The sequence below is a fragment of the Mus caroli genome, chromosome 7 (assembly GCF_900094665.2).
Source record: "Mus caroli chromosome 7, CAROLI_EIJ_v1.1, whole genome shotgun sequence".
Taxonomy (NCBI): domain Eukaryota; kingdom Metazoa; phylum Chordata; class Mammalia; order Rodentia; family Muridae; genus Mus; species Mus caroli.
This window is the reverse complement of record NC_034576.1, coordinates 139,570,741-139,595,081: the sequence shown is the minus strand read 5'-3', so window position 1 is coordinate 139,595,081 and position 24,341 is coordinate 139,570,741. Positions and strand designations below refer to the sequence as shown.

The following is a 24,341-nucleotide window of genomic DNA, read 5'->3' as shown; positions in this document are numbered from 1 at the left end:
GTAAAACATAATATGGCTTTTTAAGGCAACGAATGTTCTTTCAAGTTGCAATTTAAGCCCATCAACTTGTAGTACTAAAAAAATAATAATAACCAATTCAGCAAGGAATTATTCGATGGGGGGCCTGTATAGTGAGCCATCTACCAGTTCCCCAAATGAAGCAGTGAGCACTTCCCATCACGATGTACATAATGCTCTTCACACCAGAGCAGGGCAGTGAGCCTAAGAAAGCAAAATCTTAGTCCTCCACCCACCACTAACCACGAAAAATCAACACTTCTCATTTTAACTTTATATGTCACTGTCAAAAAGCGCAATCTAACTTGCTCTCTATCAGGATTGTTAATAACCTAAATTTGGAACAAAGTTTAGTCACAAATCTTTAGAAAAAAAATCAGTGTATAGATAATGGGTCTTATCATTTTTCTCTTCTCTCTTCTCATCTGTGGAGGCAGCACGAGTGAAAATCGTGTAGAAGCAAGCTGACGCTGGTCAGGTGTGCCGATCCCAGAGGCCCAGCCCACTCACCAGAGGATATAACCACCTAGATCCATGCATCACAGGCCACTCAGCTGTCAAAATACTCATCATGTCACTAGAGAAGAGCTCTTTAGATTACTACCTGAAACATACAACTCTATGCTGTATGTATCTGTGCATGCCTGAAGCGGGGAAAGCTGTAAACAGCACTTTAAGAAAGAAGATCTGAGGAAGACACGGCAACAGCAGCAAGGACAATCCGGGGGATGAGATGCAGAGCCACCCTAAGAAGCAGCACAGCCTTGGGGGGGGAGGGGGGCGGGGGGGGGGAAGCAAGAACATCATGGGCCATGATAAAGACCACAAAGGGGCCCATGTGGTATCCACAACACCACTATCTTCTCACCACTACAAAAGGGTGCAGACCAATGGCATTGGGCCAGCATGACATCTATAGAATACTGTTCCTAAGGAATACTTGGATTAAGTACAGACAAATGATCTTTATTAAATATTTGTAGAAATTCTCAAAATGTGAAATAGCAAGCAAATTACAAACTCAAGGCCCAACTAACAGTTGTTGAGCTCTGATGCATTTCAAGATAAATTATGTTTAATTAATATAAAAATGTGAATTAATAATTCACATTTATTACAACAGAACCTCCTTCATATATCCCTCTACAACAAAATCCACCATTTCTACACGACTTCTAAAGCAGGCTGTCATCTCTCATAAATAGAAAGATGGTTTCACAGCTCCAGAGTCGGCCTGAGTTTTGTGACTATGACTCAGAGAAGCCTCTGAGAACCCTAGCTTTTCCCATTAAACTCTCACCACATTTAGGGACTGAGCTGCACACAAAAACACAGAGGTACTATGCTCATACAAAAGAGCAAGAACCAAATAGGACGCTGGACCCACTGACAGTGACATTTCTACAGCAGCAAGTCTACTTACTCTTCATAAGTGCTAAATCAGGTAAAACATCTCCAGTCCAAACGAGAGCATCCAGAGTCTGCAAAACCAGGTACTGAGGAACACCACAGTATGACCCAAATAGGCAAACACTAACTAAATGTCTGGTGTCTACTCAGAAAGAACAACACACTAGCAGGGTGTCTAGACAAGATGTTAAGATAGATAGATAGATAGATAGATAGATAGATAGATAGATAGATAGATAGACAGACAGACAGACAGACAGACAGACAGACAGACAGACAGACAGATAGATAGATAGATGTAAGATGCACAGAGCACCCTGCTGCCACATTCCCATCACTTACCTTTCCTCTAACTTGGGGGCTTTGGGACAGATTGTATCCAGCTCTTCTGAGGCTTCCAGTTCCTGAAAGAAGCACATTGTGACTACGTAAACCACCTTGACCACCCCCACTGTGCGACACTGACAAATGTCTATCAGAAATACTAAGTTTGTTAGTAAACCCCGAGGTACAATATGAAATATGTGCTTTCAATTTATTACAACACTTTTAGGAAAGTGTGCTCTAAACAAATTGTCTGTATAAAGAATCTAACCTTAATTATGTCAAGTCCTCCTATTAGCTCTCCAGAAACATAGAGCTGAGGATAGGTGGGCCAATTAGAGTATGTTTTGAGCCCCTGTCGAACTTCTTCATCTGAGAAGATATCAAAACTGCTGAACTGAATATTGTGTCTGTGAAGGATTTCCACCATCTGCTTGCTGAAACCTGCAACAGAACAAGGAATAGATGCAGCATCTCTCACATACACCCAGTGTCCAGGGCACAGAAATGCCACCTCGCCCGCACAGTGACTGAATCAGCATAACTGGATAATGTAAGATGAAAATAAATGCTAAAAATTCGCTTGACCTAGAGTCTCACACAGCACAATTACAGCAAAGTGTGTGTTTATCAAAGCTGCCCTTTAATTGGGGACACAGCATTAGTCAAAGAGCAGAACCATGAAAGCCTACCACAGGCTCCACCCTGACAGTGACAAAGGTCTCTATGGCTGCTCCCTCTCCCTTCAAGAAACTGACCAGGAGCCTGAAACAGCAGTTTTAACCACTGCTTGACCACAGTGAGACCCAGTGCAGTCCTTCCTACCACTCCAGTGAGCCTGTATACACTTCTGCAGGCGCTTCTCATCTCCACCTCTGAGCAGGATGGATGGCACGCAGAACCACAAGTGCTCTCTTTGGGTCTGAAGTCAGCAGCCAGTGTTCAAGCTATCTTTGTTGTTACATGAATCACCTATAGACTGATGTCACTCCACCTCAGCCTTTGTTGAAACTATTTACATTCCCTTTAGTGTGCAGGATGATGATTCTCTTTGAAGGTACACTATAATGACAAATCTGTCCCAGGGGTTTAGAATTTGGTGAAGCCATCTTCTGCCAGGGTTCACATCACTCTTATGAACCTATCTGTCCAGGCTGAGAAAGGTCACTTTTCTTCCCAGATGGTAATTCTTACCAATTAACACCTCCAAGTCGGAACCACTTTCCTCTTTCTCACTTCAGCTTTCTTTGAAAGATACTCTTAATCCACTGGACTGTAAACTACTCGTCCTTTAAGATTTCCCCACATCAGCAGTTATTTTCAAATAAAAACAAATCATGAAATTCAGTATAAGAGGAGCTGCAATGGTCTTACCTGACGTCACCCAAAAGTACACTTACTATTAAGAACATGGGCCTAGAGCTGAGCTCCGAACGCTGCTCTGCTGCTCTGCAGTGGCTGAGATGAGGCACTAGGAGAGTGTACAGCACACAAGCTGCTTTTCCTCCAGCTGAAGTGTGTGTTCATGCACAGCCTCAAGTCAAACACTGTTTCTGAATGCTTTCACTCATCTGGGAGTTCATTAGTAAACAGCTAACGGCTGACTGCTGATGGTTATTCTGTTCCCAACATATTAGCTCGTTTCTACTGTAACTGGCTGAGAAAAGGCTTTATTTTGGCTTTAGGCAATTACATGCAGACTAGAAAGATTGATTGGTAGGGTTTCATTTTTAAGGGTTAAAGTGGCAGACTGGAAATGTTATGCTTAAGGATAAAGTTAGTAATAAGGCTTTATTCTAATAACAAAATATTTATACACTCCTGAAGAAAAATGCAAGCATGTAACAGAAGCACTTAAAAGTTTTAAAAAAAAAATCTCATTTACCACAAAATCACCATTTCTATGTGCAGTCATTTCCACTTGTGACATGAGTAATAAGCCTAACTGCCACATTTAATAACTACCTAAAAGACCCTAAGAGTATTTCTACACTTGTGCTTTGCATCCGACTCCCAAAGCTCCCACAGCAAACATCTACCAGAGCTTTACCCACAATAGCTGGGAGTCCCCCCAAAACCTCATTACCCTGCTAAAGAACCTCAATGATTCAGAAAACTTCCTGGAAAGTAAGCAAGCTCTCTTCCTATTCTTCTGAGAAGCCAGAAGACAGGCGACCCGGGGCTGTGCTTCTAAGTCACCATAAACTCTGCGGACGGAATCCAGAGAGCAGAAGGGGCAGCTGTGGCCTCTACTGTTCTAGAACAGACAGGCTCTGGAAACGGTTTCCCACTTTCTTGGATATGAAGTACAAATGTTATTTAAGTTTCCGGGGTAACACAAAGCAAGGCCAGGGCCACCGACTCAAATGCAAGTGTAGCCCTGCTCCACAACAGATGCTGAGATGGGAGCAAAGCAGTTTGAGTGGCAGAGTGCTCTCAAAACCAACCCTGCTGCATGTGAGAAACGTCTTCATTTCAGAGATGACCTGTGTTTTATGAAGGGGCTAGCACACACTCTTCACTGGAGTGTCAATATGGAAGAGATCGTTCCATACTAGGCAGCTCAGCAGCCAGAACAGAAGTGAAGCCACACACCTTTGCTCTGTGTGCCAGGAAGGAAGACACATAAAAAGAAACTAAGTATCAGGGGAAAAGGCGCAGAACTTCTAGAAAACACAAAGGCAGCACCCAAGAAGAACTAGCAGCTAAATCTTTATGCATTTAACAATCTCTTTACCTTTTTTTTTCATTATCTAAATGCTTAAATATCTTGTTTTTCATTGCTCTAAAATATCTAAATTTTCTTTTTATTCTATTTGTAGTCTGACTGTCACAACATAAAAAAACCTCAATAGGTCAGAAATTCAGTTTAGAGAAATACACTATTTCTAAATAAGTCAAATTCAGAAAGACAAGGAACATATTTCCTTTGTATACAGAAACTAGATTTAGAATTGTATATGAGCACCTGTGTGTGTGTGCGCGCGTGTGTGCACACACATGCATCCACATGCATAGGGAATGTCACAATTCTGAAAAGTAAGGGAGGAAAAGAGGCGCTAGCTCTGACAAGGGAAGCAGAGGGTGAAACACAGGCAACAGGAGAGCAGCAGAGAGCTGCAAAGGAGGAACTGGACGAGGCTTGAGATAGCATGGGGGAGGGGCAAAGCTCCTCTCTCAGTCCAATGTACACGAACCTAAAAGTTAATTTCTAAAAATGACTACTTCTGTTTGCCACTGATGTTTGAAAACTTAGAAAGCCCCTGCACTGAAAGACCTGTGGTGACAAGCCCCAGCCAGCACCCTCCAGAGCAGCTGAAAGCCAAGGCACTTCTAGTACCTGACTTGTACCTAGTTCCTGAGCAGGGCCAACTCCAATGGCAGGGCTGAAGCCAGTAAGTGACACAAGCACCCCACCTCTGCTGCCTGGTAACACGATGCCAGCCAATTTTGCCTCCTGCCAATATCACTAGCTGATCAGCAGAGATTTACAGAGTGGTACTGTTGAGTTTCAAAAAAGAATAGGGTATTGCACAGACAGTTTGCTATGTATAACCTGCCATGGAGGCTTTTACTGTTTTACAGGCCTTCCTACTGCCCTTTAGACTGGAATAAGAAACGTCCTCATCTAGACAAGATGAAGCACCAGAGAGGGCAAGAATTCCAACCCTCACTAAAAATAAAGTATCAGGGGCTGGAGAGATGGGTCAGTGGTTGGGAGCACTGACTGCTCTTCGAGAGGTCCTGAGTTCAATTCCCAGCCACCACATGGTGGCTCAGAACACCTGTAATGGGTTCTGATACTCACATACATAAAATAAATTTAAAAATAAAAATAAAAATAAAGTAACAAAAAAGCACCATGAAGACTGTCTGCTCCCTGTCACTACTTCACTCAAGGGCAGACCCAGGAAGCTTTGCAAGGCTGACTCAAAAAGACACTGCCTGGGCAACCTTTCAGACAGAAAGGAATTACTTCTTCATCTTTTTAATAGAACGTAACAAGATCCTTTACTGTTAATGAAATAAACTGTTTCCTGACCACAGAGAGAGAGAGAAAGAAAAAGGAAGCATAGAGCCCACTCAGAATGGCAGCACAGCTCTCACCAGTCACACTGGACACAGTAATCCTGTCAACAGCATCCCCAACTCTACTGCCACCATCTTAATAAATCCCCTCTAGTGCAGCTGAAATAAATAAACACCCTTAGAGTCTCAGCAGAATCATCAAAAGGCATTAAAAACTCAATTATGTCGCATAATAATGTTGTAGTAGACACAGTCAAAAGAAAACAACATAAGCTCAATCCCAGGGGGTAAAGGGCAGATAATTACAGAACTTACATAAGGGTAAAAGTCTAAGCCAGACTCAGTGATCTGTGATCTACTAACAGCTATCCACTGCAAGTGACAGCAGTCATCACGCAAGAACAAGAGGGGAAGCAGGAAGACAGAGCAGGCTCAGGCCTAATGAGAAAGCCCTCAAGCTGTTAAATTATGAAATCTAAACAAGAAGATGAGAAAGAGGCTGCCAAGAAAGAAAACTGTTCAGAGCAAACTACACAAGCCAGAGATGCTGAGGAGATAAAAGTGCTTCGACACAACCCTCAAGACTGGAGTTGTATCCCAGCATGCACATAACCACCCGAGTCAGTACACAATTCTAACTCCAGCTCCCAGAGGATGGAGACGGGAATAGGACTGGGCCTTGCCAGCCTCGCAGGTTCAAGACATTGCTTCAAATGATGGGTGGAAACTGACAAAGAACCTCCCATGTCCTCTGTGGCATGCGCAGCCTGACAGACTGGGCTGGAGGGATGACCAGAGGTTAAGAGTGCTTGTACTAGCTGTTCTTGCGAGGACTGGTTTCACTCTCAGCACGCATGTTGGGAAGCTCACAACTGCCTCTACGTGCAGATCTAGAGAATCCAACATCATCTTCTAGCCTCTATGGGCCTACATGCTATGCTCACATACAAAGAGACACATATACATACAAAGACGTGTACATATACACACACACACACACACACACACACCTTTTTAAAAAACCTATATAGGCCAAAGACCCATTAATAGAGACGCAATATGACAGATAGCTGGAACCTAATCCCTCCCCCAGCTCAACTACCACATGAGCAAGTTATCTTTGTACGTGATGACTCCGACTCCGACAGGAAACAGAGAAAGCCCGAACCCAGTTATTTCCAAAGACCCGCTCCCTCCCGCTCCCTCTGGCTCCCATGTCCTCCGTATACAGACACTGACAGCTATCGATGACTGGCATGACACGGGGAGGTGTGACCAGCCTAACTACGCACATCAACAGCACCCATGCAGGCAAGGGGATTCTGTTCCAATCATCAGGATCAGCTTCTTACCACAGCGTGGTTCTTGAGGTGTCCCCTTCATGAACAGCATGCAGGGGGCAGCATGAGTCAGCTTTTTCAGGCGAAGGCTGAGGTCTTCTTTAAGATGGTCACTAGCACTAGGAGGAAAGGCTCCGCTGGACACGTGTCGCTGGACTTTTTTGGTCAACTCTGGGGCGTGTGCACCATCTAACCGGTCGACTTTCTGAGAATTCTGAAGTTTGAAATGTCATTTAGAATAAAGTGGCATTTCTTCACCTTCATCTATACTTTAGATTCCAAGGTTACGGAAAGTACCTAAAGCTCTAGCCCGTATTTAAGGCATCCCTGTGAGCGACAGTGAGAGGGCATGATTAGCGACTGCTTGCACTGCTTCTCACTTAGAAACACTCATTTTGGAGCATGCTGGGGAAGCAGACATCTCACAGTAATCCCAGCTTGAATAGACCTACTGAACACAAATGAAGTTCTGGAGAGCTGTGGTGAGTGGTAATAATACCCGGGGGTGCCCTGAAGCACAGATTTGCACTCGATTCCCAAGGAGTCATTAATCAACTAGAACCAGCCAGATGTCTCCTCACGTCCAGGCACATGTCCTCAATAACCCACTTCAAACCTGGGTCTGCAGGAGAAGGCTGGCCAGGAGGCCCCAGTTCTAGCCGTGGGCTGCCCACTGCCCATGGCAAGCAACCAGCACGGTCTTCATCGGTGCAAAAAAAAAAAAAAAAAAAAAGAGAGTACCAGAGAAAGGTACAAGGCCAGGAGCAACCAAGGAGGTTAGGAGAGGATAAAAGAATCAAAATATACAGTCCCAGGAGCCTCCTGATAGACCATCTCTGGTGCCTCTTTCATCCTTACCTTGAAGAACAGGAAGGTGGGAACAGAGCTAATTTCATATTTTTCAGATACTTCAGGAACAGCTTCGGCTTCCAGCTTGAAAAATAAAAGAATCCAAGCTTCATTATTACTGGCCCTTTTTCTACTTTGATATGTAAATCAGTTTCACATGCACTGTCCCTTCAAGTCCATGGTATTTTAAGACTACAGGACAAAAGTTTATGACACATTTACATTTAAATGAGACTCACTGGGCTGGCATGTCATCCACGGAGTCTGCAGTGTCAAAACAGGTTCAGAGGTTTTTATTTTGTTGCACATTTCAAAAGATGCCTGGAGGCTGTGAATAAAATTTTTGGTGCACTAGTGACCTAGTAAATTTTCAATCATATGCAGCTACTACTATATTGAAATCCATAAATCACTGACCCCAGTTATGTCATGATTACAGTGCTTATTTTCTGCCCACAGCAATTCTTGCTGTTTGCTCTATTGACTAATTTCAAGAGGCAGTACATCATGACTGACAGTTGCAGCTTTCTGCAAATTATGAAGCAAAAAGGAGTATTTCTTCAATAAACTATTGATGTCTGATAAATTTTACTTTTAACCCCTGCTTGGCTGCTGGATACTATGCAAACAGTCTGCTGGGTTGCTTGCTTGCAGTCCAGTCTCTTCAAACATGTAAACTCATTTTGACTAAGATGACTGCATTTGGTCTGATCATTTCCTTGGGGCCCCTCATGGTATGATGTGGTGGTGTCTGGCACATGGGTTTCGAACAGATTTAGAAACACAATTTCCAGATAATTAGAACACAATTACTGTAAAATATTTACGTAGGTCTTTATAAATATACTTTGAGGGAAAACCAAGATATATTATATTTTTCTCTCATAGGACTGTCAATTTAATATAAACTTTGAAACCAATAAAAACTTGTATTCACATTATACCTATAGGAAATAAAACTTATTGATAAATTATATTGTTAAATGTGTTTAAAAATATATATACTGAATTTCTCTAAGAGGGAAAGATTTCCACTGGGCTTGAAATGTGATTTTTGTCTCTGCTATACTAGTCAGGCTACCTGTGATGTCCTGGCAGGCAGAGGCACTGTCCTGCTGCAGTCTCATGAGGCCTGACCCAGGGTCTCACCTTTTCTCAGGCTTTGTTTGTAAGGATACTTTTAGTGCCTTCTGCAAAAGTGTTAATTGTTTCTATTTTTCAAGTGTACTTAAAGAGAGACCAGTCCGACACAACCATTTGAATGGACAGCTTTAGAAATGTATGTGCTATTTTTTCCATAGGCACAGATCCATAGGAAGACCAATGGTGGTTTATGATGTCACCCAGCAGTTCACTCTCTTCAACTCTGACCAGCTGAGCGCTGCTCAGAAAGAGACTCTACTTGCAATACAGCTGAGCAACACCTAGAAACATGTTCCTCCACCACAACAGACAACACCCTAACTCTTAACACAGGCCTACATATGTTCGCTCCATTTCTGCTGCCATTCTTGCCTAAGGATCAACTAAAAGTGCCTCCCCTCAAATCAGCTTCCAGAAGACTAGCTCTTCCTCACAGAGGTAACAGGGACACACAAACACACAGAAGAGGTGATGGGATTTCCACTACAGCCATAAAGTTCTCCAAAACATCACCATCTGATGTCTTAACACCTTTGTAGAGCTGGGATAGAGGCTCCCAGGATTTGTCTAGCATGCCTGTGGCCCTGGGTACGATCCCTAGCATCACAGAAAGCAATCTTTGCAGCACTCAAATTCTTTGAATATATGGCTCTAATAGAGTATAATGGTCTTAGTAATGAAAATAGGAAATACTTTTAAATGACCTTCATGTATGTACAAGAGCTCAAAGCTACCTTTCATGAACACCAGCTCCATACCATGAACCCTTCTACAAACGAGATGAATGAACTTGATAACCAACCTGTAAACAATCATTGTGGACATAGCTATAAGAGTTCCACCCAGCAAGAGGCAAACCAAGCAAGAAAGGCTCACCTGCCCTCAAACCCCAAGAGCACCACCCAACAGCATAAGGCCTCAACAGAACAAAAACGACAAAGGGAAAGTGAGTTCCTGCTCTCTTCTCAGGCTGGCACGCCTGTCTCCTCCCCTGGAGTAAGAGCCCCAGTTACTGCGTCTTTGTGCTCCTGCTCCGGAGCTCAAGCTCTGCACCATCAGCTCCTTGGGTCACAGGTCTCTGGCAGACCACACAACAGCACCCCTGCTTCTCCAGCTTCAAGAGACTTCTAAAGTTCTTCAAAGACGTGAGCAGATTCCTTCCTATAACAAATCTTACTTATCGCATCTCCATGTCCCACTGGCTGTTTCCCTGGACAAGCCTGGCTGACATAAAAGGTGGCGTGTGTGACATAATCAGATTCAGAGAAATAACGCAGCTCAGAAATGAAGTCTAAATATAAAATCTGTGCTTCTATCATTATGCCACATGCAGCTTTCTATTTGCTACAGTCAAAAGAAAGACTGCACTTTAGGGACTGGGCTGGTTTACCCACACTGCATTTTCACATTGTCTCTGCTGGGAACTGAGCCCTTCAGAGCCTTCTCATGGTGTGTCTGTGAGAAGGGGTAACAGGTGAGAACATGGAGGGCGGGCGGGGAGGGGGTTCTCACTCATCTGGGGAGGTATGAGATAGGGGTTCCCTATGTAGTCTTGGCTGCCTTAGAACAAATAGACTCAAACTCAGATCCTCTGAAGGCAGAGATCCAGACCCGTCTTCCTGAATGCTGGGACTAGAGGTGTGCGCCAACAAGCCCAGCAGGGTCCTCACTCTCAGACTTCATTTTACACGTCAGGGACGTGATGGAAATGGCACACAGCTCAGAGTTACTCTAAGCTAGATAACACCTGGGAGTTGGTGCTCTGACTCACTTATTTACTCCTGGTATTGGCCAGCACTATCGTCTCAGTTGTTTTATACAGAGCAATTGTGCAGACATCTGCAAGGTAGCATAACTATCTTTATGACTCTTGGCTTTTTCAGCTATTACAAGAAACCTGTTTTTTTAAAGATTTATGTATTTTGATCATATGTGTATGAGTGATTACCTGCGGATACATATGTATACATATACATATATGTACCATGCCTGGTGCCTACAGGATGGCCTGGAACTGCAGTTACAGACAGTTATGAGTCACTGTATAGGTGCTGGAACCTGAAACCAGGCAGGTCCCTAGCAAGGGTATCCAGTACTCTTAACTGCTGAGCCACGATGATTCCTACAGTAGAGCTCAATGTAACCTAATGTAATGTAAGCACTTGCCTAACGTAACTGTGAAGCCCTGAGCACAGTCCCCAACAGCACAAGGGATGGTGCAGGGGATGCAAAGCACAGCGCTGCAACTTTGTAATCCTCCATGCCCTCTCTCAGCACAGCAACCACCATACCAGTGGGCTCTCAACCCCCTGACCCTACGGCCCTTGAATACACTTCCTCATGTTATGCTCACATAAAATTATTTTCATTGCTACTTCGTAACCATAATTTTGCTACTATTATGAATCATAACGTAATTATCTGTGTTTACTGATGGTCTTAAGTGACACCCTGTAAAAGGGTCCTTCAACTCCCAAAGAACCCCTGTTGCGACCCACAGGGTGAGAAACCAATGCATCATACAATAAAACAATACTGACCAGGGCAACATCATAAAACTCTCCCTAAACAGCTGACTCTGATCTCTGAGAAAGTTTATACTGACGTGGAACTGTCAATGATGGTCAGTGTTAACCCTGAGAGACTGGCTTCTAGGCATCACTGTGAAGAGACTATCCCAACGGGGAATGGGGTGCCGATCCCTTGACAGGGGATCCCGGGCTGTGTAAGAGGAGAAGTGAGCCGAGCAATAGCATGTGTTGTTCGCTTAGGAATATGACTGTAATCTAAGCAGCTGCCTCCAGTTGCTATAGCTGACTTCCCTGCTATGATGGACCTTTCTCCCTTAAGTTGTTTCTACCAGAGCATATCATCACAGCACTAGGACTGCAACACACAACAAATGAGCTATGCAGGAGGGGAGGATACATTTCCTTCAAACAGGGTCGGACGTTTTTCCCCCCCTTTCCCTCATTGACAAAGGCGTGGAATTTCTATCTCCTTCCTACTATCTCTCACTCCCAAACATCATAATCTGAAAGATTCTACCATATAATTGACAAATATGCATTCCCACCAGCATGGTACACAAGCCTATTCAGTATCCAGGAGGCTGAGGCAGAAAATCATAAATTCATCCTTCCACCTACCCAGATACATCAACATCCACAGATCAATAAAGCGTACTTCCATTTTAGGAAGAGATCTGACTATGTATTTTGAAAAGAAAAGGCAGGCAGTATTTTAATTAGCTATTTCACTCTATTCTAAGTAAGCCTGAATCTTTTTGTAAGGCATTTACCAGTGGAAGTAACTCGTGTGCTTCCTTCCTCACAGTTCTTAGAGATGTAAGAGCCGACAGAAAAACCCACATTTCAGGATCCAACTGGATATGGCAGCAGCTGAGGCAGGGAAGGGCCTAGCCCATTAGAGGTAGCATCTTACAGCCACAGCACAAGTTGGGGAACAAGGGTCTCAGTGGAGAATGCAAAAGCCTTGCCTCTCAGCTTTCAGTCCTGGTAGGAACAAGCTTCACAACTCTTACCAGAAATGTGTGGCTGGTTTGTCTGAGCTGCTGGTATCTTAGTAATTAGAAAACTAGTTCTTGGTAGTTATAACCAATTGGTACAGTACTGGCCTAGCATGCAGGAAGCCCTGATTTGATTCTCAACACCATATAACAGGGGCATGATGGGACCCACTACAGTCCCATCACTAGTGAAACAGAGGCAGGAGGATCAAAATCTCAAAGTCATCCATGGCTACAGCGTAAGTTCCAAGCCAGCCGAGGATATATAAGGTTCTGTTTCAAGATAAGAAGAGGAGAGGGCTGGTGAGATGGCTCAGTGGGTAAGAGCACCCGACTGCTCTTCCAAAGGTCTGGAGTTCAAATCCCAGCAAACACATGGTGGCTCACAACCATCCATAACAAGATCTGACTCCCTCTTCTGGAGTGTCTGAAGACAGCTACAGTGTACTTACATATAATAAATAAATAAATAAATCTTAAAAAAAAAAAAAAAAACAAAACAAAAGATAAGAAGAGGAGGAGGAAAAGGAAGAAAATGAAGAAGTAATAGTAATAATAATAATTTACATGCAAACCAAAAATATGTATTTAAGAGAAAATCACTTATTTAAAGGACTTTGTGACTCTACTAACAAAGACTGGAACAATCACTTCATTTCACAAGTCAAAAATGACAAACTAAGCTGGGAGTGGTGGCACACACCTTTAATCCCAGCACTTGGGAAGCAGAGGCAGGCAGATTTCTGAGTTGGAGGTCAGCCTGGTCTACAGAGTGAGTTCCAGGACAGCCAGGGCTACACAGAGAAACCCTGTCTCAAAAAAAAAAAAAAAAGCCAAACTAGCCGGGCAGTGGTGGCACATGCCCAGTCCTAGCACCCGAGAGGCAGAGGCAGGTAGATCTCTATGAGTTCGAGGCCAGCCTGGTCTGCACAGTGAGTTACAGGACAGCCAAGGATGCACAGAGAAACCCTCTATTGAAAGACCAAAAAAAAAAAAAAAAAAAGCCAAACTAATACACCTTTTTTAAAAATAATCAAATGAAAGAAACATAGGTATAGTAGACCATTCTTGAGGTGCCAGCTACAAGAGGCTGAATCCGAAGTCTGGCTTGAATCCAAGAGTTCAAGACTAGTGAGACTCCTAACGATATAAAAATTCTACCCCATCACTGTGTTACTCCAGAAATTTCCAGAAATCCTGCTTAACAAAAACAGTGCTGCCAACCCCTCAAACAGTCAGGCTCAGGTATCCCTGACAATCCAGCAGTGCCACACCTACAACTCTTGGCTCACTGCTACATTTAAGCACTTGAACAACTTCAAATCTCCCTGCCAAGTCTGGTACCAATGTGAGAAGCAATTCTATAGTGACTTTAAATAAATCATTCAGATGGCAGCTGAGAACAGCGTGTGACCTAAACCAGTAACAGGATACGTATGAAAGCAGACATGTGACAATTACCATGAGCCTGACTAATTCTATGATTCAAATGTTTAATCATTCATTTCACTTGTAGTCACTATCTTTTATCACTGACCAAACATGCAGTTTTAATGCCCCCTTCTATTATTTATACTGGACATTTTAGGGTTACCTTCTAGGGTTACATTATGCATTTCATCAGAATTTTAAATAAGTCCTTAAATTTTAAAAAGCTAACTATTATATTCATATTTGTGCTATCTGCATAAAGAAACACTGAGAGAATTCATACAAAATTAATACAACTGGTTACTTATAGGGGCGGACAAAGGGTTGGCAGAGAAGACATGGCGTGAATCTTCTCGGTGTCCACCCTGCTATACTACGTGGCATTTTGAGCCATCAGAATACAGTACCAATTCAAAGCACACAAATTCTGTTTATGCAAATGCTATCAGGAAATGTAATCACTACCCGAAAAGGATTTAGGAAACGAGACGGTGGAAATCTGACCTACAGGCGACCCAAAGCTTCACGTGGTTTCTAACCTCACACATGGGTCTATCTGTCAACATGTATTTTGAACTCACAATTTTTAGTTTTAAAATGAAGGTTTTTGGGTTTTTTGTTTTGTTTTTTGGGTTTTTTGTTTTGTTTTTCGAGACAGGGTTTCTCTGTGTAGCCCTGGCTGTCCTGGAACTCACTTTGTAGACCAGGCTAGCCTCGAACTCAGAAATCCGCCTGCCTCTGCCTCCCGAGTGCTAGGATTAAAGGCGTGCACCACCACTGCCCGGCTTGTTTTGTTTTAAATCCTAAGGATTCAGCGCTGGATAAAAGTCACAAGCCACTGACTCCAGCACTTGGGAGGCAACTGACATCTTGAGGCCAACCTGTGCAGTGAGACCCTGTCTAAAAGTAAATAAATCAACTCTAAGAATTAACACTTTTGAATACACAGAGAGTATCCCTCCCTTCCCAATAATTCATTATTCTCAACATATATTTATTTCACTTTTTTCCAAACCTAAAGCAGTATGACTTCCCGAGTGACTAGAATTCCATGTGCTTTGTAAAAGTAAACCCTGCTGACCTCCAGGCCCAGCTATGCAACTCCTCGTAAAGCCTAGTCTCTCAAAACACAACAGGCAACGTAGAAACCAAGACTTGAATACAGCAGGGGCTCAGTATACACAGGAGAGGCAGACATAACTGACCCCAGCAACCTGTTTATATATGCACTTTCTAGAATCATTTCGCAACATACTACCTTCTCAATGTTCATCAACTGCTATCAAGCCAAAATTATCCAGTGAATTATCTGGTCTGTTTGTCCTGTCAAACACTTCTGTCCGTTGCCCATTCTGTAGCGATTTTTTTAAACTATGTGAGAAATGCAACATCAAAAGATCTGTCAAAAGCCGGGCATGGTGGTGCATGCCTTTAATCCCAGCACACGGGAGGCAGAGGCAGGCGGATTTCTGAGTTTGAGGCTAGCCTGGTCTACAAAGTGAGTTCCAGGACAGCCAGGGCTACACAGAGAAACCCTGTCTCGAAAACAAACAAACAAACAAATCAAACCAAAAGATCTGTCAAAATAGCTTGCTGCAAATATAACAGAATTCAACACAAAGTTCAAGTACTGGGATTTCACAGCTTCTTCCTTACATTATAAAATCTAGTCCATCTCAGATAGATATATATATATAGTCAGATATTAATAAAAGACATCAGAGTGAAAATGAAGAATACCTTCACAAATGAAACATGAGGGTGCTCTTTAGCTAACTCTGCCATGACATCGTTCATCTGTACACACTGTGGAGCCCATGGTGCCCAGAAATGAACCACAAGGAGTGACCTGTAAATCAAAAAGCATATTTTTTATTAAAATGATCCTGGAAGCAAATACAGGTGTAGATCAAATTCTTCTACCTAGAAAACAAAGAATCCCACTGCAGTGGGCAGCATCACGGCCAGTCTTCAGACTGTCTGGATAAACAGTCAAGTCAATGGGGTTTCTTAAATCAAGACTAAGCCCTAGTAAGTGCTTCTAAATGTCCATCCACATCAACTAACAGACATGTCAACTATATTTCAGACCCAGGATGAGAGTGGAGACTGAATTTCTGTACAAGCAAGCTGCTGCTGAGAAATGATTGAAGATACATTATTAATATTAATCTCACATAATATTGTGACAAAGGGACACAACTATAACCGCAGAAGAGCAAAAAAGTCTTAACAGTAAAGGCAGAGGAGAGCAGGACTACGATCACTGTTCATAGATGTCTGTTGCAGTTATGTTACCAGAGAACCCTCCATGTTGGCTGACAGTGGAGTCACTAGATTCCTGGGCAATGTTAAAAATCTTAATTATTTTCATACAAAACTGTTCACAAAGACCTATGTTTGAAACCACCTCTAATTTAACTGAAACTTGAATTTACAGAATTCTAATTTCAAGTAAAATCCTCCTCCAAGGTGGGGGGGAAAACACATAAAAATGTGTTATATGGAAAAAGATGCAAACTTTTTTACCTACCAGCAAGGAGTGGAATAAGAAATGATAAAGGGCTGGGGAGATGCTCAGCAGGAGCAGCACTTGCTGCTCTACCAATCACAAGGACCAGAGGTCAGCCCCATCACTCGTGCAGGTCACACAGTTCACAAACATCTCAACACCAGCTCCAAGATTCTGGCCTCCTCAGGAACCCACATGAACCTGCACACATATACATGGGCACACACAAAAACACATATAAATAAAAAAACAAAAGAAAAGAAAAAACACACAGATGAGAAGTGGGAGCCTACCCACAACAAGAGACACATATGGGATGAGGAAGGTTATAGCCAGAAGGGGCAGGAAAGGGTAGCACTCAAAGGTTGACTTCAAAGGTTGACTACAAGTTCTGGCTTAAACCCTGACAGTGAATGTCATACTAGGAGGAAAGGAAGTCTACCGGGATTTTAGGACCAGGGCTCAAGTGCAGAGAGCCTCAGCTCTCTATAGATCTGGGAATCTAGAAACACAGAGCCAACCATGTCACAGAAGGGACAGAGGAACCTGAGGTCAATGTTTCTGGTCTCATCAACATCGCATCAGGCCAGATAGAGGGACAGAGAAAAGAGGGACAGCTTCGGGAGTGTTAAGATCAGACTTTCCCAGAAGTCAAGATAATGGCAAGAAGGAGAAGTTACACCACTAAAGTAGCAGCAAACAGTGAACGAGGCCAACGGCCAAAGAAGCAGAAGCCTGGGGCTGCCTGGGGCTGGAGAGGTGGCTCAGCAGTTAAGAGCCTGACTGCTCTTCTGAAGGTCCTGAGTTCAATTCCCAGCAACCACATGGTGGCTCACAACCATCCATAATGAGATCCAATGCCCTCTTCTAGTGTGTCTGAAGACAGCTATAGTGTACTTACATATAATAAATAAACAAATAAATAAATAATAAAGGAGGAGAAGGAGAAGCAGCAGCAGGAGGAGCAGGAGGAGCCCACAGCTGCACAGGGAGCTGTCTGGAAGTGGCCACTACAGAAATCAGCCTCAAGAGATCTGGACTGCACAGAAGAATCCAAGAGCACCGGGTCCAGCTTAACTCCGGTGCAAGAAATCAATCCCCAGATGCATGTATCGTGCAGAAACAATGCCAGTGCAGACAGGGTTGAAAATCTGAGGCAGCTGTAGGTGCAAGGTGTCCAAGAAGTTAGGAAAGGGGAAAGGCAGCCAGAGCAAAGAGAACAGTGCCTTCCAGTCCAGAGCCAAAGAATTAAGAGCAGATTAAATGACATGTACAAAGTAGGGGTGGGGAGGGCTGAGAAAGAAGGTCCCTGAGATCCTGGGTTTGCTCAAGTATAAAGCTAGATGACACGCTGAAACAGAAATGGAAGCCCAGTGTGGAACTGCATGCTTGGAACCCCACCAAGCAGTTCAAAGCCAGACTGGATACAGTCAGTTCAAGGCCATCCTGAGCCAGTAGGACCACCTCAAAAATGGTAGGGACTGGGGTCATGGAAGGGAGGCAGACAGATATGAAAGACAGAGACTAACTAGTTAGAAACGATAAAGAGAAAGCCATTTGAGAGACTACAAAAGGCAAACAGGAGGATCCACCTACGGCAAGAAAGGACACATCATACCTTACAATCTGCACCAGACAGACCTGTATCTGGCAGATCTTTGAAGAATACTTGGGCCTCAGCTGATAGCAACTGCTCTACCAAGCAATGTTGCCTCTCAGTCACCCATTCAGCTAGACAACATTTTTCAGCCTCCTTAAAGTTGTCTGGGAACCGTGAATGGAGTTACAGCCTACAGAATATTGAAACCCTCCGTCATAAGCCTGGGCAGGATCTGACCACACCCCCCAGGCCAGCAGAGCAGCAGGATCTCTAAAAGGAAGTGGAAGAAGCGCCTTCTTACCCTGCCGAAGAGATTGGAAACAAGACCTCCCACGACGCCCACACCCACAGGTATTTACTCTAAGAATTCAAATACAAAGATTTAGGATGATGGGTATCTTCCTAATACTACAGAAAATACCCAAAAAAATCCCAAAACAACTCATTTCACAACAGCCTTCAAATAACCAAAACAAAGTATTTTTAAAATATTAAAAGTATTTCTAAATATTTAAAGTACATTACAAATTTGCAAACAAGTTTTAATGGCATAAGTAAATGCTGACAATATTGGCTTGCTTTTAAAAATTACAGTCGGTGGATAGAGATGTAGCTCATGGCAGTGTCTGGTATGCCTCAGGCCCTGGGCTTAATTCCAGCAGAGTTAAAAATAATAATAATAATTAAATTAAATTAAATTAAAACAAGTGACCAGGGTTTGTTCCCAGTATGAGTCCAAGTGTGAAAAACAAAAGAGGAGAGCGAGGTGTGCTGATGCCTGCCTCTAACCGCAGCACTCACAAGTACAGGCAGAGGGATCAGGAACTCAAGGGCTTCCTCAGCTACATCTCGGGTTCCAGGCCAGCCTCCATTATGAGTCCTGGCTTCAAAAAGAAGGGCAGGAGGAAGAAGAAAGTCTGCACTCAGAGCTGAGTTTTGCTCCAATGGCACTAACATGGCTTTGAATGCTTTTTTTGAACGCCCACTGGGTTGGTAGAAGATCAGACAAGACTGCTTTGACAGCACCACTGCATGCTTAATGCGAATGACTATTTACTGCCCAAGATGTTATGTTTACAGGCCTAGCTCTCATTTTCCACTTAAGCATGGAGTGCCGACTGCACATGTAACAGGGATGTCACCAGTCTCTGCCTCATAACAGACAGGCCAGTATGTCCAATGCATTGTTTTAGGACGTTTATAGAAAGCTGGAGTTGAAATACTCATTAACATGGCTCCCTTACACCCTGCACTAGTGTTCAAACCTAGAGCGTTGAACACGCACCCCACCACTGAGCTACACTACACTCTAGAATATCTCACTATTTTAGCAGACATAATGAGTCTCATTTCTCCATCAATGAAACAATTAGAGCCAATAATCATTTGTTGTTATACTATTGTGCTCCACTACTCTAGTTATTCATTTGCAAATTATACTACCAATTCTGGACTAATTCTAAGCACTACCATATTCTGGACTCGTGTGTGTGTGTGTGTGTGTGTGTGTGTGTGTGTGTGTGTGTTTATGAATAAAGTGGTTTATGAATGGGCGCAAACTCTGGTACCCATTTCCCACCCCCACTGTATAGACAGAAACTGAGATTTCAGTAACTTACATAAACATAAAATTTACATAGACATAAAAACTTTCATATACAAAAAATATATATAGAAAAATTTACAAGTACGTAAATACGTTAAAATTTTAATATAAAAAGAAAATTTTGGGGCTGGACAGATGGCTCAGTGATTAAGAGCACTAAGTGCTCTTGCAGAAAACTAGGGAATTCCATTCCTAGCACCTATACAAGGGCCCACAGCAATCTGTAACTGCAATCCCAGAGGAGCCAACGCCCTCTTCTAGCCTCTGAGGGCACTGCATGCATGTGGTGGACAGCAATACACATGATGAAAAAATAATAATAAAACAAAAAAGTAGACTTCAACCCACACCAACCCTGAAAAAGTCTTGACATGGAAATGGCTGCACCCACAAGTGCTATTTATTTAATATTCTTGATGGCTTCCTATCCACACAAAGCAGCTCTTTCCCCAGGTGTCACTCCCCAGGTGTCACACAGCATTTCCCACGACCCATTCCAAACAGTCACTGCAGACAGGAACAGTGTCCTTCGAGTCATCTCAGGCAGACACCAGTGACAAGGCTACATGCAGATGGGTTTGCGGTTTGTTGCTGTTCTTGTCCCCCCCCCCCGCCCCCCAGGGGAAAGAATGTTTGTTTCCTGATTTCTTACAATCGGGTCTCCTTATTTACCTACCTCTGGCTAGCCTGAAACTCACTATGACGATCAAACTGACCTTGAACTTGCAGAATAAATGGCATGCATGCTAACTTTTACCCACTAAGGCCTGTTTAACACATGAAACATAAAGACAAACTTAGCATGTGAAACACACACACATAAGACAATCTTCTCAGTTGATTTAAGTTCAAGCTTTTCAGGACATGTCCACACAAGCCCTCATCACTTCAGGAGGCCATCTCTGATGCCCTCCGAAACGCCTGGTAAACGACCTGGCTGGATCCATCAGAACTCAACTTCTACTTAATGTCACTCTCATTCTCCCTTTTTCTTTTCTTTGGGAAAAAAAAAAAAAAAATTAAAAGATCAAGTAAACCTGAAATGCGAAAGGGCTGGAAAGGACTGGTTTTGTTGTTGATGAAGATGAGTTGTTTTCGGTGCTAGGAGTTGAACTGAGGGTTTCTCGTGTATTAAGCACTAGCTACACTGCCAGCCTCTGAATGAGCTATTTTAATTCTCCTCCATTCTGTATGGAGTAGCAGATGTCAGCCAGTCAATCTGCCACCTGCCCACTCTGCTCTGTGAGGATACCAAGGCCCCCACATTAGTGGAGAGAGCTTCCGGTACGCCAACCACACAACAGCGCTTTAACAGAACCGGTCCATTCACCCGGGAGGAAGCCGAAGGGGAGGTTAGGAAACTTGCCCCAGGATTACAAGCACATAAGGGGCTAAGGAGAGGTTGGGGGTCCCCGGCAGTGGACCCTGAAACCCCTCCCTCACCACTCTGCATGCAGATCAAGACAGGGCAGCATCCTAGAGCGCCGAGGTCCCTGTTTCCCACGCATCCCCAGGGCTGGCGTCTGGAAGGCTTGGCCAAAGGCGAGGCGCGCGCACCCGGCCGCCGCAGACCCTCCCATAGCCGGCTGGTGGTTCAGGAAAGCCCGGGACCCTAGCTGGGCCTGCAGGCTGGTCGCCAGCCAAGGCTTCCTTCAGGAGGCGCCACATGCGGGTCTCCCGAGGGCAGGTCCATTGTGCACGCGGGCCGCCGCGGGCCGCTTCCCTAGGAGGGGCTACCGCCGCGGCCCAGGTAGGGCCGCCGTTGGACCACGAGCTCAGCTCCGGACGTGCCGCGTTGGGAGGCCGCCCCCAAGTCCCGTGACCCCCGGCCCGCCGCCCTCTGGTCCCCGGGTCCTCTCGCCGCCCCTGCGTACTTGGTTTTGAGGCGCAGTAGCTCTTCAAACTGCTGGGCAGAGCCGACTTCCACCACTGCCACGGCTGCCTCGCCGGCCTCAGCCGCCCCCGTCGCCATGCTGTCTCCGCCAGACACCAGCAGTCGAGCGCCGGAGGCTCGATAGGGAGGGACGGACACGCGAGGAGGCTGCGCACTGGGAAGCCACGCCCGCTGAGATCGGGGGCCCACCCCTGACACACTATGCCACGCCCTCCGGCACTGAAGGTCACGCCCTCGGGCCGGGAGAACTGGGAGGTTTGGAGGCACCCCTGGTGGCTCTGGGTTGGGCTAGCGGAGCCTCCTTGCTTTGTATTGGTGTGCTAACTAGCTAGATGCCTTGGCCCCCGGCTCTTGTAGCTCTGGAGCTCAGAAACGTATAATAGGAAGGGATGTAAGTATGTGTGTATTGTCAATCAGAGTGAAGTCAGATTAGAACATTTGGCAAGCTGAAATCTCACATGAAGCTGCATAAAGATGAACTAGGAAGTCTTAAGACTAAAAGACAATAGTGTCTGAACACAACCCTGATAGTCCTTGTACCTCAGTCCTGGAGGAAACTCGAACTCTTCTAGAGGTGCCCTCTGAACCCCATAATCAACCCTTCAGTACAACCCTGTGACACCTGTTATCCGTTGCAGCCTTGACACAACAGGACCTAAATGGCTCGCCCCATTGCCTATAAGAACCATTAGGCTCCTTTTTAGAGTTTTGCATCTTCCCACCCAGGCCCAGCCTCCATGACCCTCTTACTAGAAGCTTCCCTGTACGGGCAGTTACTCGCCAGTGGTATCTTCTCCACACCCTTTCCCATGCTCCTAAAGCAGGAAGTTCCTTAAGTTTGAGTCCAGCCTGGGCTCTACAGTGAGTTCCAGGCCAGCCTGAGTAACAGTAACAGATTGAAATATTTTGGATCGATTGGGAATTAAATATGTCCTTTTACCTCTGCTCACTGAGCCATTTTAAAGAACACAGGAGAGTTGCTTGCGGTGGCCACTCCTGTATCCTACTGGCAGCCCTGCTCCTATGATTACAAACAGCCCTGGGAGCTGTGTCACACACATCTTGAGAAACATCCCTACTAAAAAATGTGAATCACAGTGCTCCAAATGCAACAGGACAAATTGTTCTGCTTCTTGGCTGGGGTGGTTGAACCCCAAACTTAGGACTATAAGAAAATAAACATATTTTACCAATACCAGTAAAGCCATAGAAACCTCAGAAAGACATCAGGGTCACACACAGACATTAACATCCTGATTATAATATTGTATTACAGGTTTGCAAAGTGTGATGGTTTGTATATGTTCAGCCCAGGCAGTGGCACTATTAGAAGGTGTGGCCCTATTGGAGTAGGTGTGTCGCTGTGGGTGTGTGCTTTAAGGCCCTCATCCTAGCTCTCTGGAAGCCAGTCTTCTCCCGGCTGCCTTTGGAACAAGTGGTGGAACTCTCAGCTCCTCCAGCCCCACATCTGCCTGGATGCTACTATGCTCCAACCTTGGTGATAATGGACTGAACCTCTGAACCTGTAAGCCAGCCCCAATTAAATGTTGTCCTTTATAAGAATTGACTTGGTCATGGTGTCTGTTCACAAGCAGTAAAACCCTAACTAAGACACAAGGTTTTATCATTGGGAGACAGTACACACATTATCTCTGTATCTCGACACACACACCCTTTATATTTTGAAACAAGTTTTCATGTAGGCCATGACGGCCTAGAGTTGACTATGAAGCCAAGGCTGGCCTTGAACTCATGACCTGCTTGCTTCTACGTCCAAAATGTTGGACTTATATGTATGTACCACCTAGTTGATAATAAACTTAACTACTATGTGTGCATAGTATATTGCATTGGTAATAAATGTATTATTGTTTTTATTGAAATACATTCTTAAGTGGCACAGGCTGGCCTCCAATTTGCTGTGTAGCTGAAGTTTGTCGTGCTCTCCTGATCCCCTTGCCTCCACTATCCAAGTCCTGGGCTTACAGACATGTGCTTCCAGACCCAGAATTTTTCTTTTTCATATTAAGTATATATGAATCTACATCTTTGAATAAAGAGTAGGTTGACTGAAAACAAAGACTGTAGAGAACTCTTTGGAGGTAAAATGCACGAGAAAAGAGGGCCTGGGCTTCAGTATGAAACCTTGCCTTCATAAAAGAATAAGAAATAAATAAGACCGGATACCCACTGGGATGGTTTGTATATTCTTGCACCAAGGCACCATTTGGAGGTGTGGCCTTGTTGGAATAGGTGTGACCTAGTTGGAGTAGGTGTGTCACTGTGGGTGTGGGCTTAAGACCCTCACACTAGTTGACTGGAAGTCAGTCTTCCACTAGCAGCCTTTGGATGAAGATGTAGAACTCTCAGCTCTGCTTGTGTCATGCCTGCCTGGATACTGCCATGCTCCCACTTTGACGATAATGGACTGAAGCTCTGAACCTGTAAGCCAGCCCCAATGAAATGTTGTTTTTATAAGACTTGCCTTGGTCATGGTGTCTGCTCACAGCAGTAAGACCCTGACTAAGCCACCCACTCTGATTGCTATATTTAAGCATATAAACTATATAGCTGAATGTGACATAGAGAAAGGTCTGCCCAAAGTTCCCCAAAGTGTGAGAGCTTGCTAGCCAAGAATCAGAGCTGGGGTGCTAAT

General features: G+C 44.3%; 1 protein-coding gene across 2 annotated transcripts in view; it reads right to left on the bottom strand.

The window, feature by feature from the left end:
* Glrx3 (glutaredoxin 3) overlaps window positions 1-21,859 on the bottom strand; it is a 29,000-nt gene extending 7,141 nt beyond the window's left edge. Inside the window, exons 1-7 of one of the 2 annotated variants that reach the window (XM_021166422.2) lie at window positions 21,666-21,859; window positions 15,814-15,922; window positions 8,210-8,298; window positions 7,980-8,054; window positions 7,134-7,335; window positions 2,024-2,196; window positions 1,771-1,832 (exon numbers count right to left, since the gene is read on the bottom strand). In XM_021166422.2, the coding sequence (XP_021022081.1) occupies window positions 1,771-1,832; window positions 2,024-2,196; window positions 7,134-7,173 (275 nt within the window). In that variant the 5' untranslated portion in view covers window positions 7,174-7,335; window positions 7,980-8,054; window positions 8,210-8,298; window positions 15,814-15,922; window positions 21,666-21,859. The remainder of the gene's footprint in view (window positions 1-1,770; window positions 1,833-2,023; window positions 2,197-7,133; window positions 7,336-7,979; window positions 8,055-8,209; window positions 8,299-15,813; window positions 15,923-21,665) is intronic. The other variant, XM_021166420.2, reaches the window with a different exon arrangement.
* Window positions 21,860-24,341: the final 2,482 nt, after the last annotated feature.